Genomic DNA, 14395 nt, shown 5'->3' with positions numbered 1-14395 from the left:
ACGGATTGAGGATTCAAGTTTGGTATGTCATCAATTAATTGACCTGGTGTAAGGCCTATATAAGGGCCACCCCTCTCATGTTGCCCAAAGGACAACCAAAGAGGGAGGGGGGTGAATTGGGTTCTAACTAAAAACTAGATTCTTCAAATCTTATCTAATATATTTAGTGAAAGCTTTCTTGATTTTAAGCAAATGTAATTGAGTAATCTATAAGAAAGCAGTAAAAAAGTAAAGCAAGATATATCACAACACAAACACAAAATTTTTATAGTGGTTCGGAGCCAACCTTGCTCCTACGTCCACTTCTCAAGCTTCTCTTAGGAGTTTACTATAATCTCAAAATTATAGCCTGGTTGTTTTACAAGCTCACAACCCAACTTGTTGTTTTCGTAGGATCACAATGAACCTGGTCGGTTTTTCCCTGGCTCACTAACTAAAACCTCCCTGTTTGTTTTTCCAGGCTCACAAACAACCCCGTTGATTTTTCGGGCTCACCAATTAACCTTGACCTCTTGATTCAATCCCCTGTTTGAATCAAGTAACAAGTAATAGAGAAAAAAGGTTTAAAGATTACAAACTTATTAGATAAGCAGATATGGCAATTTAAGCAAAATGTAAAGTAAGAAGCCCTCAAACGGATTTTGGTGATGGTGAACTTTGCTTCTTCTTTATTGAATCCTCTCTTGAATGCTCTTGTCGTTGAGGATCACTTCAATGAGCCTTTAATGTGAGGAGTGCTCTGAAATTGTTTGGGATGCAATAACTTCTCTTTTCGCTTTGAATGGCTCTAACTCTTCTTTGGTGGTTGATAGACTTGAATGCTCTCAATGGATTTTCTCAATTTTTGTAGTTAATACTTATAAGAACCTCCTTTTATAGCTCAACTCCTCGAAAACTAGCCGTTAGAGAGGAGAAAAGAGCCGTTCTGACAAAACTGTGCGTCCTGACAATGTATCTATTGGGATCGGAGTCGACTCGCTCGTCTTGGAGTCGGCCCGGCTAAAGCAAGAGACGCCTCGTGAAAATCGGGAGTCGTTTCAAGTTTGGGCTCTTACAAAATAGTTCTCTGTCAATCCTGTAAGAGCCGACTCGAAGAAATCAGGAGTCGGCTTGCGTTCTAGTTTGTGCAAAATTGCTCTCGGTTTTTTTCTGTAGGAGTCGACTCGTAAATAGTTGGAGTCAACTCGGCCACTTTGCTAAAGAAATTTCTTTGTGGCTTCAATTTGCGGGAGACGGCTCGAGATTTCTGGGAGTCGACTCGCGCATTGTAGCTTGAAAACTCGATCTCTGTTTTTTCTGTAAGAGTCGGCTCGTGAACAATTGGAGTCGACTCGCATACCGTGCTTTGAAAACTTGTTTTCTGTCTTTTCCGTTAAGAGTTGGCTCTCGAAGAGTTGGAGTCGACTCGAGCACTGTGCCTTAAAAATTACCTCTTTGTTTTTTCTGTAAGAGTCGACTCGTGAATAGTTAAAGTCGATTCGCGCTCTGCACTTAAAAAAAAACTACTCTATGTCTTTATTGTAAGAGTCGACTCACCTTATCTGAGAGTCGGCTCGAGGAAGTGCCAGAGTCTACTCGAGAATTCTGGGAGTCGACTCGAGTCCAAGGCAAATGCTTTAATGGTTCCAAACATGAGTGAAGTTCAACTTGAATTTCCTTAACCATTTTCTTTATAAATTTATAAGTAATTTACCTAAAACACTTACTTGAATTCATTAGTACAATATGAAATATACTCAAGTATTTTAAGCTCATCAAAATTAAATAGGGGATCAACAATCACTCAGCAGGTATGTAATCAATTGGTTGACTTAATCAACGGATTGAGGATTCAAGTTTGGTATGTCGTCAATTAATTGACCTGATGTAAGGCCTATATAAGGGCCACCCCTCTCATGTATGAGAGAGTTGAATGATTGAATAAAAACCCTAGCCTCCTTTCTTTTTCTCTTTTATGCTTCTTCTTCTTCTTCCTCCTCTTTTTTTTTTCTACGTCTCTATAACCTCTTCTTCCTCCTCCTTCCCTTCTTCTTCCTCTTTCTCTCTTCTCTCTGCTGTGGTCCGCCATCACTTTGTTATTAACAGGGAGTAAATGATCGATTACAGGCGATCGTATGGAAGGTTATATGTGGCCAGCAAATATGGGTATAGAATTAGTGGCCATGTTTATTGCTTTTTATATATATATATACAACAACGACTCACACCAAAGCACATAAGTATGCCCAAAAAGATCAGAAAGAAAAAATTAATAGAGAGAAAAAAAGAACAGACTCGAGAATCTCCTAAAGAAACTCTCCTAAATAGTGTGTGGCATATAAGGCAACCCAGTTATTTCAACACTGTTTACCTCCCGATAGATATGAGTGACTTAGAAGGAAACAAACCCTCCCACAAGCCTGCAAATATCCTGAAGCAACTGGTGCTTGTCACCATGGCTGTGTTGACCCTCAATTTAGTTGATCACCGTGGCCAAGTCACCTTTAAGGTAGATACTATCCACACCCAACACTAATCTAGTATGAGTGATGCCCTCCATACAGCTCTTAACTCTGTACCGATGATAGACTCATCGAAGATATGCCGACCTCTAGCTACCACTGGAATCATGATCTCTGATCACAAAGTCTACTCCTTCTCTGACTCTATCCTTAAAAATACTGCCATCAAGGTTTATTGCTTTGCTATCAGAGCAAAATGAAGGAAATAGAGGAGCCTAAGCCAGAAGTGCTGGGTCCTAAGAGCTTTATCATGACATTTTATTTGTTGTTTGACATTAATTTTTTAAAAAAAATCATTTTGGCATGTATCGCTTGCGATGTAAATGGGGCTGTTATTAAATCATTTTCTCTAATTATCTTTGTAGATAGATTTTTTTGAGATATTAAGGTACAAAGAATGGTAAATTTGAAAGAGTGGCAATGCGGCATAGTAATCCTTATCAAAAATATCTATTCAATTCTTGCTATTGGAATATGTTTTTGCTGATTTTTGAACCAGTGATATGGATCGCCTCCATCAATTTGCAAACAACAATAGATCTAGGAGCTTGCTGGATTGGCTTCGACTGGTCCTTTGATGCTTAAATCAGAGAGAAAATTTTGATAATAGTGTGGGAAAAAAGATGAATGAGAATTTTAGTGCATTAATTTTATGTCATCACCATCATTTTATCTTTCTTAAAGGGATTTCGAGTCTATATAAAGCCAAAGGATCCAAAATCTCATGGGGATCATGCCATAATCATCCAACATTGTGTCATAATTGCCTTAAGATTTGATGAAGCGGTCTGCGATCATGCTATAGTAGCATGAGGACTTGGTGTAACCATTTAGGACTATTATGATAATTTTTACCTCTAGACGTGATAGAAAGAGTGTGTTTATAGCTAAAATCGGATTGGAAACGAATTGGATACTAGTATATCTATATCGATGTTTGTTTTATTTGACGAATATAGATATAGATACGGATATTAGTTAGTTGCAAAAAATCATATCTATATTTATTTCAAACTAATATGGCCATAAATCGGATATTGAAAGTATAGATATAAATATAGATATAAATGGGATAATTAAACTTTATGATCATAGAATCAAAGATATACTGAGTGGATGATAAATCAAGTTGATAGCATGTGAATATGATCATTTATTTTTTAAAAAAGTTTAGGATTGATGTATAAAATTAAATAGTGTTACAAATAGAATCGAATATTCAGATATGGATCAGATAGTTGTCTATCCATATCCATATCTATTTTTTTTTGACAGATGTGGATATGGCTATTAATCGAATGCTCAAATTTCTATCTATATCCAGATAAATTTGAATACAAAAATAGATCCGAACGGACTTTGATCCTTAAGAGCATTCTCGTATAAAGTAGGGAGCTGCTGCCTGAGATGGGAGGGTTCAGGTCGTTTTGAGATGGATGCCGAGCCGAATGGTTATTTGGTTGAGCTGCGAGACTTCATCCAGAATGTCGGATGATGCGTGACCTCAGAAATTGGTTGTTTCTGATTTGCTTATCTCAGCTCTTAGATAGGTTGAGATAGACCAGATTGGATTATTTAGAGTGTCACATCAGCTCTGAGTTAGACAAATCAAGTCGTGCCATGTCACCAAGCTCATTTTCCAATATCAAAATAAGAAATTAGTTAATATGGGAGCTTGGGACACAAAAAAAACAACATTAGAAGAAAACTCTCTTACCAATAATCAGTAGTTCAACTTGTTGGTATCCGCTTATCTACCCAAAAGATCTATGGGCTCGTTTGGTTCGCGGGAAAAGAAGGGGGGAAAGTGTGGTCAACGGGAAAGTAATGAGATGCCTCTTGTTTGGTTGGAGTTTTCAAAGGAGAGAGAAGGGAAAGTTATATTCCCATGGGAATGTGATTCCCACATTTCATGGGAAAGTCTTTCCCATGAGAAACATGGGAAAGTTACTTTCCCATGAGGCGGGAATCACTCCATTTTTACTTTTTCCCAAAAAGTCCCTTCAGCATTAAAGAAGCATTAAAGAGGCATTAAAAATCTAATTTTTATTAAGGGCATAATAGGAATTATATATAACTTTCCTAGGAAAGTGGATGGCCAACCAAACATAAGCACCTTGGAAATTTGTCACTTTTCCATGGTCAACCAAACATGCCAAAAATACTTTCCTAGGCATCCTCTTCCTAGGAATTTGTTTCCCAGGAATCATATTCCTAGGAAGGAAAATGCTTCCCGCGAACCAAACGAGCCCTATGTTCAAACTTGGGATGATATTTTCAAAGATAAGAATTTACAATAATTTCTTCCCCAACTTCAACCGGGATTTTTATTGGCACTAATCATGGATGCATGAAAAGATGGATGGATATTTTGTTAGCAAACATATTGTCATTCAAAACAAGCACCAAGTATCAACTAAAGCTGGCCATGGAGAAGGCCGACACAACTAACACCAAGCAAACAAACAGGTCATGTGGAAATACAGCAATTGGAAACGTGGATCATTGTGATAAATTTTTATTATTCTTGGATCCTTGCTAAAGTTGGATACCTTCGCTCAAATCACATTGCAGAACTTGAAGCTTGGAACCTTTAGTGGATGGTTTGCTTGCGTTCCACAGTAAACTATAATTAACATCGATAATAATAATTTCAATTTATCTTTAATAATCTACACGGAATGCTGTAGGGGGCGTTTGGTAACTCCAATAGGATCACCACGATGATCTAAGATCCTCGGTGATTCGAATGCTGGGGTGATTTGATCCCCAGTGATCTAAAATTAATGTATTTAGTAGGCCATAGTCCAGTAATAAAAAATCTTTGAGTATCCATAAGTAACTTGTTTGGTATGGTACGAGGATCCAAGATCACCGACCACATAATACCACAAATACTCCTAATGTATCTTAGATGGAATTTTTTTATGCGTTTTTAATTCTCATGAATTAAAAATTTAAGTCAATATTCTAATTCCTATAATAACTCCATAATTTTATCACATATTCTACTTTTAGTAGCTCTTATCATATATTTATTAATCATATAAAATATATAATAATAAAATATTAATATATTTATCAATATATTAATTATTAATACATTCTATAAAAATATATTTATTACTTCTATAAATTATTAATCTTATAAAAATATGTTATTTTTCATTATAGAATTAATATTTTTATTTATACTTATAATAGATTTTTTAATACTAATAATTATTTTGATTAGAAAAATAAGGTAAATAAGAGTAATATATTAAATATTTTCATTATATAAATATAATATATATATATATATATATATATATATATATATATATATATATATATATATATATATATATATATATAATATTGACATTGATGGTATATTGATTTTTCAATTTTTCTATTAATTTGAGAGATATTTTTGTCTTTAACTTTCAACTCAGGATCATTGTCCTTCGATGATTTTGAATTTCCGACCTCAAAGATGGGTATTCTATCTCCGAGTTGGACAGTGATTTAAAAAATAGAGATGATTTAGGGTCACCGTCATATAAAATTACTATACTACAATTAAATGCGGAATGCGGTGATCTCGACATCTTTATCTACGTCATTTGTGATTCTGAGACAATCACCCATGCCAAATGTCTCCGTAGTGTTTAGCCGACCGAAACCGCACGCTCGCCTGGATGAGCCGTGCCGAGCAAGGACGGGCGACTCGGCTGGTCGAACAGTGGGACCATCCATAAAGTCGGTTTTGCGGATATTTTTATCGTTTAAACCCTCCGCCGAAGCCCGAAGGCCGCGAGAGGTGGCGTAGAAGCTGACAGCGCCATGGCCGGACCACGAAATGTAGAACCCAAGTGCTACTCCCTCTCCCACGACCAGCTCATTCGGTAACTCCTCTTTCCTCCCTTCCTCTCTCCATCTCTCTCCTCTTCTCTTTTTTTTCCCAGGCTCTCTCACTCCATCGCTCCATGGACCAGGCTCTCCCAACCAATCCGAGAAACCCTATCGAGAACTCCATACACCCCGCCCGAGGGTGCCACCGTCTCCATCAAATCCCTCCTCGAATCCCTTCTCCCCCAAGAAATCCCGCCCTCGGATCGCATCGCTGGAGACGAGGACTCGAAGGAGAGATTTCGCAAGGAAATCAGGGATTTCTGTCTCTGCTGTGCCGCCCTGGCGTCCGCCGAGGGGGAGGATTCCCCCAATGTGTATTGGATCACGAAAGACCTGATCTTGGCGGCGAAATCGGCGTTTCACGAGCTGTCGAAAGCTGTTTCCTTGGGATCGGAGCGTGAGTTGTTCGTGGAGTTGATGCCGGAGGTGTTGCCGGAAGTGAAGGGGGTCATTAGGGAGAGCTCCATCGATACGGAGGAGGAGGAGATCGTGCCGGCCTCGGCGCAGGTGCCGGTGGCTCATGCCATTGTTGCGGCGCTTCAGTTTAGGTGGCTCGTGTCCCAGGTTTGTTGGGTTGATGGAGGTTTTTATGTGGATCATTTGTTGATTCTAGGGTATTAAAGTATTGCTTCTTTTGATGGGAATTTTATTGTCGAAAAATTATAGGTTAGTTACCCTAATCTGGGGAAGTTATGCTCGTTGGTCATTCCATGTGCTTTGACGGCTCTGGATCACTGGTCGCCCGAAGTGAAGGTACTGAATTTACCATCTCTATTTTGTTTTTCTACTCTTTATGATGATTTATTTACATCTTTTCAAGAATGTAGGTTCCGCCCAAAAAAGGGAAAAATGAAAAGAGAAAAAATGCATTGAACTGTGTATCAGCGTGCCTTGCCTGTTTTGCCTTGCTGATTGGTACCTATGTTGGACATGACTAGGTTGTCAACAAGAGTAATCTATGTAAGAAATGTGTATGTAGTGGTATTTTGGGGCTAGTTGTGGTGTATTATTGTTTCTTGGAATCATGTCACTTTCTGGAATCAAGGAAGAATTTCACTAGTTGCTTCTTAATGTGCCATACACAATCTTTAGAAACAAGATATTGGGGCAATATGGTAATCAGAGGAATGAATGGATGTTTTTTTAGCGGACATTTGTTTGAGGACTTCTTTCTTGAGCAGTGTCTTGATTTAGTCATGAAATTCCTAAGCTATATATTTTGCTGCATTTTGATATTAGATTTTTAATACTTCTGTTTTTGGCATATGGGTGATTTGCTTTCTTTTCTTTGCTTATTTGCTGCGGTGCATCCCCTTCTATCTGAGTGTAAGTGTAGTCACATCCATGTTAGCGATGTTATCCTTCCATGGGAATGGCCGCTGGGTACCTAGTGCAAACACCCTTTTAGCGTATTCTTGTACTGAAACATGGTGGACTTGTAAATATAGTTGGTGCTAATAACATAATTTCTTGACATCATATGGTCAAATATGTCAGGTCTGTAAGGCAATATACTTGTGCAATGTTACTGGTATAAAAATACCATTTGCTGCCACATTTTTAGTCCTTTTATTGAGCAACCATTTGCTTTGTGGGCATAATTCATAATAAAATTAAGGGGAATGACCCTGATTTTCTTTTTATTCAGGAGCAGGGAATGCTTAGCTTTATACATATAGGAAACAATATGAATGCAGCTGAGTTAAGTTGGTATGAAGAGGCGATTCTTGATGCATGTTGCCGAAATATTCCTGCAAGTGATGAGTTATGGCATCGAGTAGTTGAGGTGTCTGTGCTTTTGTTGACCTGTACTCAGCGGATGAATCCTCGTAGCTTTTGGTATGATCTATCTTGGGTCCAGTGTTTGATGCACTTTTTTCCTCTTCATGTTTTCTTTATATTTTTTTCTTTTATCAGAACAGTGATTGAAGTACAAGCACTTGCATAAATAGGATATTAGGGGGCATGAATTTGGCAATGATGCATGAATTTAATACATTGATATAGTAATGATGTATGCTTCGGCAAAATAAACTTGTCATAAAGTGTTCCATTATATGTTATGAGAAAATTACAAACCAAAAGTTGCACAACCTCCCACCTTATTTCTTGTGCATGTTGCTATTTGTGCATATCTTTGGTGCAAACAAGAATTATAATGATAACAAAGCAAAGAACCAAAAGATAGTTAGAATCAATCAATTTTTTGTTACAAAACCACTAATCTATGAATTAATTATACAACTATGAGGATATGGAATGTCTAATTTTTTGGTCAGAATTTTGACCATGGTCAGCGGATCCATCCTTAACTGCCTGGTTCGGGACGTCCCGAGCTATACCAGTGGCGGATCGAGATGGTTCCGGCAAATAAACCGAGACACCGTCGCCCGAAGGGGAGAAGGAGAAGGAAAAAGAGGAAGAGAGAGAGAGAGAGCGGGGGAGGGAGAGGAAGGAACAGAGGCCTATCGGGGCCGGCCGACGGAGGCCAGGGAGACTCCACGCAGAGGAGGCGGAGGCTGGAGAGATGCGGAGGCAGAATTTTGCTCCGGTCCCGATTTCGTTTGCAGTTTTTTTTATTTAAAAAAATTAAGAAAAGTCGGCAATGGGTTTGCCGACTTCAACTTAAAATTCACAAAAATAAAGGGCCCCCTCCAGGCCCCTATTTGAATGAAACAGGAGACCGGAGGTGGAGCCCCACTTTCGTGTCTCTCCGGCCTTTGCCTCCTCTGTATGGAGGCTCCTCGACTTCCATCGACCGGCCCCGATCGGCCTCTCTCTTTCTTTCTCTCCCTCTCCCTCCCTCTCCCGTTCTCCCTCTTTTTTTCTCTCTCTTATTCTCCCTCTCCCTCGCCTCTACTGTGTTGGTACTGAGCCGGTATAGCACGACGCGGGGCTGTACCGACCCGTGCCGCCGAGCAATCGGTACGGGGTCTGGTACTGGCACAGTCGATGTTGATTTCGACAGTAATGTTTATGTTAGATTCTCCGGTCGAAATATGGGAAAACCCCATGAAATTTTCGATGGAAGTTTAAATCTCAGTTATGTTACTAATGTAAATGTAGATTTTGTTTTGTTAACTTTTATAATGGTTAATCTACTTTTAAATCAGCTAACTCTTGAATTTCTTTTTCCCTTTTTTTTTTTGTAAATTCAATCTTGAAACCATATGAATATGCTGGATTGGACCCCTCATTTATGCTTAACTAACAATAACCTGTCCCATCTATAAGCATCTGGCTTTAAGTATGAATAAATCCATCAATCTCAACCCTTTTACTTGATGTTAAGTTCCCAACAAGATTTTTTAGACAAACAATCTCCTGCTGCTACACCTAGAAGGTAAGTCAACAGAAGGTGAGACCTACCTTCCTGGTTATTCTGTTTAGGCTAATGAAATGTGGCAGCAGCCTTCGGAAATGTCCTTAAGCCTGGATTTGCAGGGAAGGCTGAGACCAAGCAAATAGAAGTGTATAACTCTTGCTAGTAATTTTCGAGGATTCAAGAATCTAGGGAAACATTTGGTGTGATGAATGTTGTCAATTTTCCATCTTTCACTTTGCCTGTAATGGCTTATGGTTAGTTGAAGGACTCAAAGCATTGCATTCTATTTCTTGCATATGCATGATTTAGCCTAGTTGAGGGGACCTTCATACATTTTTCCGCATATTGTCTAGTGGCATCGTGCCAGTACAAAATTGCTGCAGGTAATCACTGTTTCCCCATTAATTCTGTACTCAATAAGATTGAGAGTGTACAGTTATAAGGAAGTATTCCAAATGGAAATCAAAAGAGGAGCTTTTTTTCTTTTGTGGCCAAAGTCATGATAATGGAAGCAATCCAAAGAACTAGATATAACCCATTATGCATGTTGAAGACTTGTTTTTTCGCTTACATAGTCATAATGAGTTATATCATGTTCTTTGGATTTTATCATGTGAATGAAGTATCCATTATCCTGTGTTCCAATGCTTTTTGTTTGATCACTGTATGTTAATGTGAATTGAAGGATCCATTATCTTGTGTTTCACCACTTTCACTTCATACCCATATGTTACTGAAATATCCATTATCTTGTTTTCCAGCACTTGCGTTGCACTTGGTTTCAAATGTTTATATATGCAATTTATGGACTTTGAGTCATTTTGTCTTCGAGTATTCTGATTGGTGTTGTTTATGGAACTGTGGACGATTCTTTTCTTGTCATTGCCGTAATTGAAGTGCATTCTTTATTATGTATACCACTCATTGGCTTTTTTATTAGGTTTGAGCGGATGCTAAGTGAGATGCTGGCTCACTTGGAGCGCCAACCATTCAATAAAGAACGTCGTATTGCATGGCTCACACTTATTGAACCGGTTTTTGATGCCATGGGCCTTTTTATATTGGCACACTTCCGGCGTATTTTTGCTCTCTTCTTTCAATGGATGCATGCTGATGATGACAAAACTGTTATTCTGGTAAGAAAAAGTAAATCTTTTCTTAGTGTTATTTCTTTATTATTGTTAGTCCTATAATTTGAGGTAAGGGCTTGATAGTTATAGTTATGGCTTTGCTACCCTGGTGATATCAGTATGTATATCTTACTTAATCAGACTTGACTAATTAATTGATATACAAATAGCTGTATGTGCTGGTCTGCTGGACTATATTAATCAACACTGTTATGAGCACTCAATTCATTTCTGTTATCTCAAGAATGATCCATCTAGAGAGATTTGTCATAGAGAGATTTATATTACTCAAGTATCATGATAATTCACACGCAAGCAAGAAAACTACCACAGAAATAAGATGGTATGCTAATTTACGAGACTGCGTAATGCGGTGTATCTATGTATGTGTGTGAGTGTGCATGTGATAATTTTTCTGATTAGATCCTTTAGCTCCGAAATGCATTCCTAGTAAGTAGCACAACCAACTAAGTTTTCATATATTTCGTTGGTTTGTCTGTCTTGTAGATTAACCCCTTTTCTTCTCCCTTTTTTCTTCCTTTCTGAATTCATACTGCTGCGAACATATACACATATTTTCACATGTAATAGGTTGCTAGACAGAACTTAATATAAACTTAACTGAACAAAGTGAGTCCCAGTTGATTTTTCTGACTTGGATTCTTCATTTCTGAAATGTGTTCCTAATAAGTAGCACCATTGCAAGGGCTTTACATGCTTCATTGGTATGTCTATTATTTTTTTTTTCTCTTTTTCTGCCTTTATGAATTCATACTTATATCATAGTGCTGGGAACGTATACATATATTTTCACATGCAATAGGTTGCTAGACAGAACTTTATTTAAAGCTCGCTAAAAAAAGTGAGTCAAACCTTGATTCAGAATTTCTCTTTGCATATTGTACCAGTTTGCTTTATTTCTAAGTCATACTTTTCCGATGCTCTGCATGCGTACGAAGGGTGAGGTAATTGTTGTATGACTCTTCCTTTTTAGTGGAAAACATTACTAGATATTCCATTCACTGTGCAAGAAGAATTACCACATCCTTGTTAATAGTTGGTACCATATATTTCCTTCATGACACTTTGCTCTCACACATCTGTTTTCTTTATTAGAAACCAGCCAGACTTCAGCAAAACAATTTTTGGTCCATGTTTTGAAACCCATGCTTAATTTTTCAAGTAATGCTACTTGGAAATTTCTAATGCTCAGATCATTTTAGAATATGAATCATTTAATTGTAGTAACACTGGTGCATGGTCCCTGCTGCACTATGGCTCTGCTGATGTCATGACGTGCTTCAAAATACTAATCATCGGCTTCTTCAAATATATGTATGAATGTAGTATGTTTGTATGCATTTATGTAGGACTGGACGATGTCCAATCTTTCTCTCAAAGTGTATGTATATGTCTATTTGTTTGTATTTACATGTATATGGTGGTTTTTGTGAGTGGTGGACGCATAAATACATAATTAAGATATGCTCAATTTATTTACAGATAAAAACATATTAGAAACTTGATGTTTGTGGATTATAAAGAACAACAAAGTACTAATCTGCTGTTTGGCATATATTATATCAATAAATTGGTCTGTCTAATAAAAATGACACGGTGTATACTTTGTTTCGCCAAAATGTATGCATGCATTTATGTTCATAGCTCACATGGATGCTCTCAGATAAGCATATAGAGGTGCCATGCGTTAAAACAATTTTCTTTTATCTATACCAGTAAAGTGGCATTATATACTTTGTTACGCCATAATGTATGCATGCATTTATGTTCATAAACTCACATGGATGCTCTCAAATAAGCATATAGAGGTACCATGCACTAAAACAACTTTCTTTTATCTATACTAGTAAAGTGGCATAGGCTTTGCATGCGAGCATTTTGGGGCAAACAGAAAACCATTAAGCATTAGGCAGCTGGACCTGGAGTATGATCATACCATAACTGACATGCCTTGTCCAATTGTTTGGGGTTATAAGTTGTTGTTATCATTTGGCTTTTATTATGTACTGTGTTCTTGTTATCATTTGCCTTTTATTACGTACTGTGTTCTTGTTATCATTTGCCTTTTATTATGTACTGTTAGTTCCCAAGCAATGGTGCAGTGCTAGACAGGTACTTGCTCCTCTATTTTCCAATTTTTGCGGCACAAGGATATAAATTGATCAGTACTTGTTGGTGTTTGTAAACAATATGGAGTTTAGTGGTGGATTTGGATGGTTGAATATTTTGAACCAATCCCATCAGTTTGCAGGTTCTTGAACGGCTACATACAATTATTAAATTAACATGGATCAGGAAATCACCATATATTGAAAGGTATGCTTAACTGTTCATGTTGATATGATTTTGTCTTGTACAACTCTATTCAGATGAAAATTGAGATTGCTTAAAAATTCAGCCGGTGTCCATCTAATTGTATATAATCATTCCTTTTGTTCTCCCAAAGTTTATTCTGCTTATTAGGTTTATCACAAGTTTAGAAGCACATATAAATGTATCTAATATTATCTATCATGGAAGAAGCGAATGGTATATAATTACGTTTGGATGAATTTACGTGGTGTTAATTGTCTCTATCTGTATCAGTTCTTTTTTGGCAGCCCATCCTTCCCATCAGGAAACAAGATGGAAATCTTGATTGAATCTTGGGTGAAAATATTTTGTATTTTAATCTCGTTTATAATTTAGATAGTCTGCTAATTATTTAGTTGTGGATTCTGTTGAATAGAAGCTCCTGCTGACTTGTTATTCTTCTGCTCAGATTGGTAGATGAGCTTGTTCTTTTGTACAAAGAATCTGCAGTAAGAAAGAGCCGTGAAGTTATCCGCAATCACATTTTACAATTACTGTTGTTGATTCAGAAGTAAGAAAAAAATGCCCTATTTATTAATTGTTTCATTTTTCTTCTTTCATAATCCCGCCCCCCCACCCCCCCCCCCCCCCCCTCTCATCTAATTCATCTTTGTTCGTCATGTAGATGCCAAGAGTTGCAGTTTGAAAGAGCTTGGAGCAAGCACAAGAATGATCCTGACATAGAGGCATTGACATCTTCCTTTATTAATCAATCTAGTGAGATAGTGCAGTCATGAGGAATAATTAGCTGAAGTTGCATAACTAATGCTAACGTTATAATTAAAGTTTATATCCATTAGGAAGGGCCTTGGTACTGTTGAAGCTTGTATGCATGACTCTGATGACCTTTGGGTAGAAGCTGTGCTGGTGTTTTAACCACCAGTGTAATAAATCATCCTAAGGCTTAGGCTGTCTTAAATTGTGAACTTCATATCAATATCGTCTATAATTAATCCATCTTCATGGGGGGAGCCTTCGCTAGGAGCTGTACCCTATAATCGTCCACTTCTCAACGTGTTATTAAAGCTGGGCATATTTGGTCGCTCCGCTGTCGGTTGGAAGGAATATCCGATTCTTGGTGGCATTTCGGGAATCGTGGCATGTATGCTTGCTGTCATCTCGTTGGCTCATGGCAGCCGCATGAGAGCCAGCGGAAGAAATTCTTGATA

General features: G+C 37.7%; 1 protein-coding gene across 2 annotated transcripts; it reads left to right on the top strand.

Moving 5' to 3' along the window:
* Positions 1-6264: 6264 nt before the first annotated feature.
* On the top strand, positions 6265-14152 carry LOC103718033 (uncharacterized protein At2g39910). 2 transcript variants are annotated; one of them, XM_039117561.1, is made up of 8 exons: positions 6266-6391; positions 6482-6962; positions 7065-7151; positions 8047-8237; positions 10664-10859; positions 13126-13190; positions 13636-13737; positions 13852-14152. In XM_039117561.1, exons 1-8 carry the CDS (start codon positions 6330-6332, stop codon positions 13961-13963), a joined length of 1296 nt encoding a protein of 431 aa, XP_038973489.1. In that variant the 5' UTR covers positions 6266-6329; the 3' UTR covers positions 13964-14152. The 2 variants fall into 2 exon arrangements, with proteins under 2 accessions (XP_038973491.1, XP_038973489.1); XM_039117563.1 differs by lacking the exons at positions 13126-13190; positions 13636-13737; positions 13852-14152 and adding an exon at positions 11762-12555 and having other exon boundaries at positions 6265-6391.
* The last annotated feature ends 243 nt before the right edge of the window (positions 14153-14395 follow it).

This window comes from Phoenix dactylifera, unplaced genomic scaffold (genome assembly GCF_009389715.1).
Source record: "Phoenix dactylifera cultivar Barhee BC4 unplaced genomic scaffold, palm_55x_up_171113_PBpolish2nd_filt_p 000241F, whole genome shotgun sequence".
Taxonomy (NCBI): domain Eukaryota; kingdom Viridiplantae; phylum Streptophyta; class Magnoliopsida; order Arecales; family Arecaceae; genus Phoenix; species Phoenix dactylifera.
The sequence above is the reverse complement of the archived record's forward strand: the minus strand, read 5'-3'. Positions and strand labels throughout refer to the sequence as shown.

Bases quoted from the DNA above. Each gene is read 5' to 3' on its own strand.
- LOC103718033 (XM_039117561.1), top strand. From the start codon at position 6,330: ATGGCCGGACCACGAAATGTAGAACCCAAGTGCTACTCCCTCTCCCAC. The intron at 6,392-6,481 runs GTAACTCCTCTT...TCCATGGACCAG, and splicing joins TCCCACGACCAGCTCATTCG to GCTCTCCCAACCAATCCGAG. The intron at 6,963-7,064 runs GTTTGTTGGGTT...GAAAAATTATAG, and splicing joins TTAGGTGGCTCGTGTCCCAG to GTTAGTTACCCTAATCTGGG.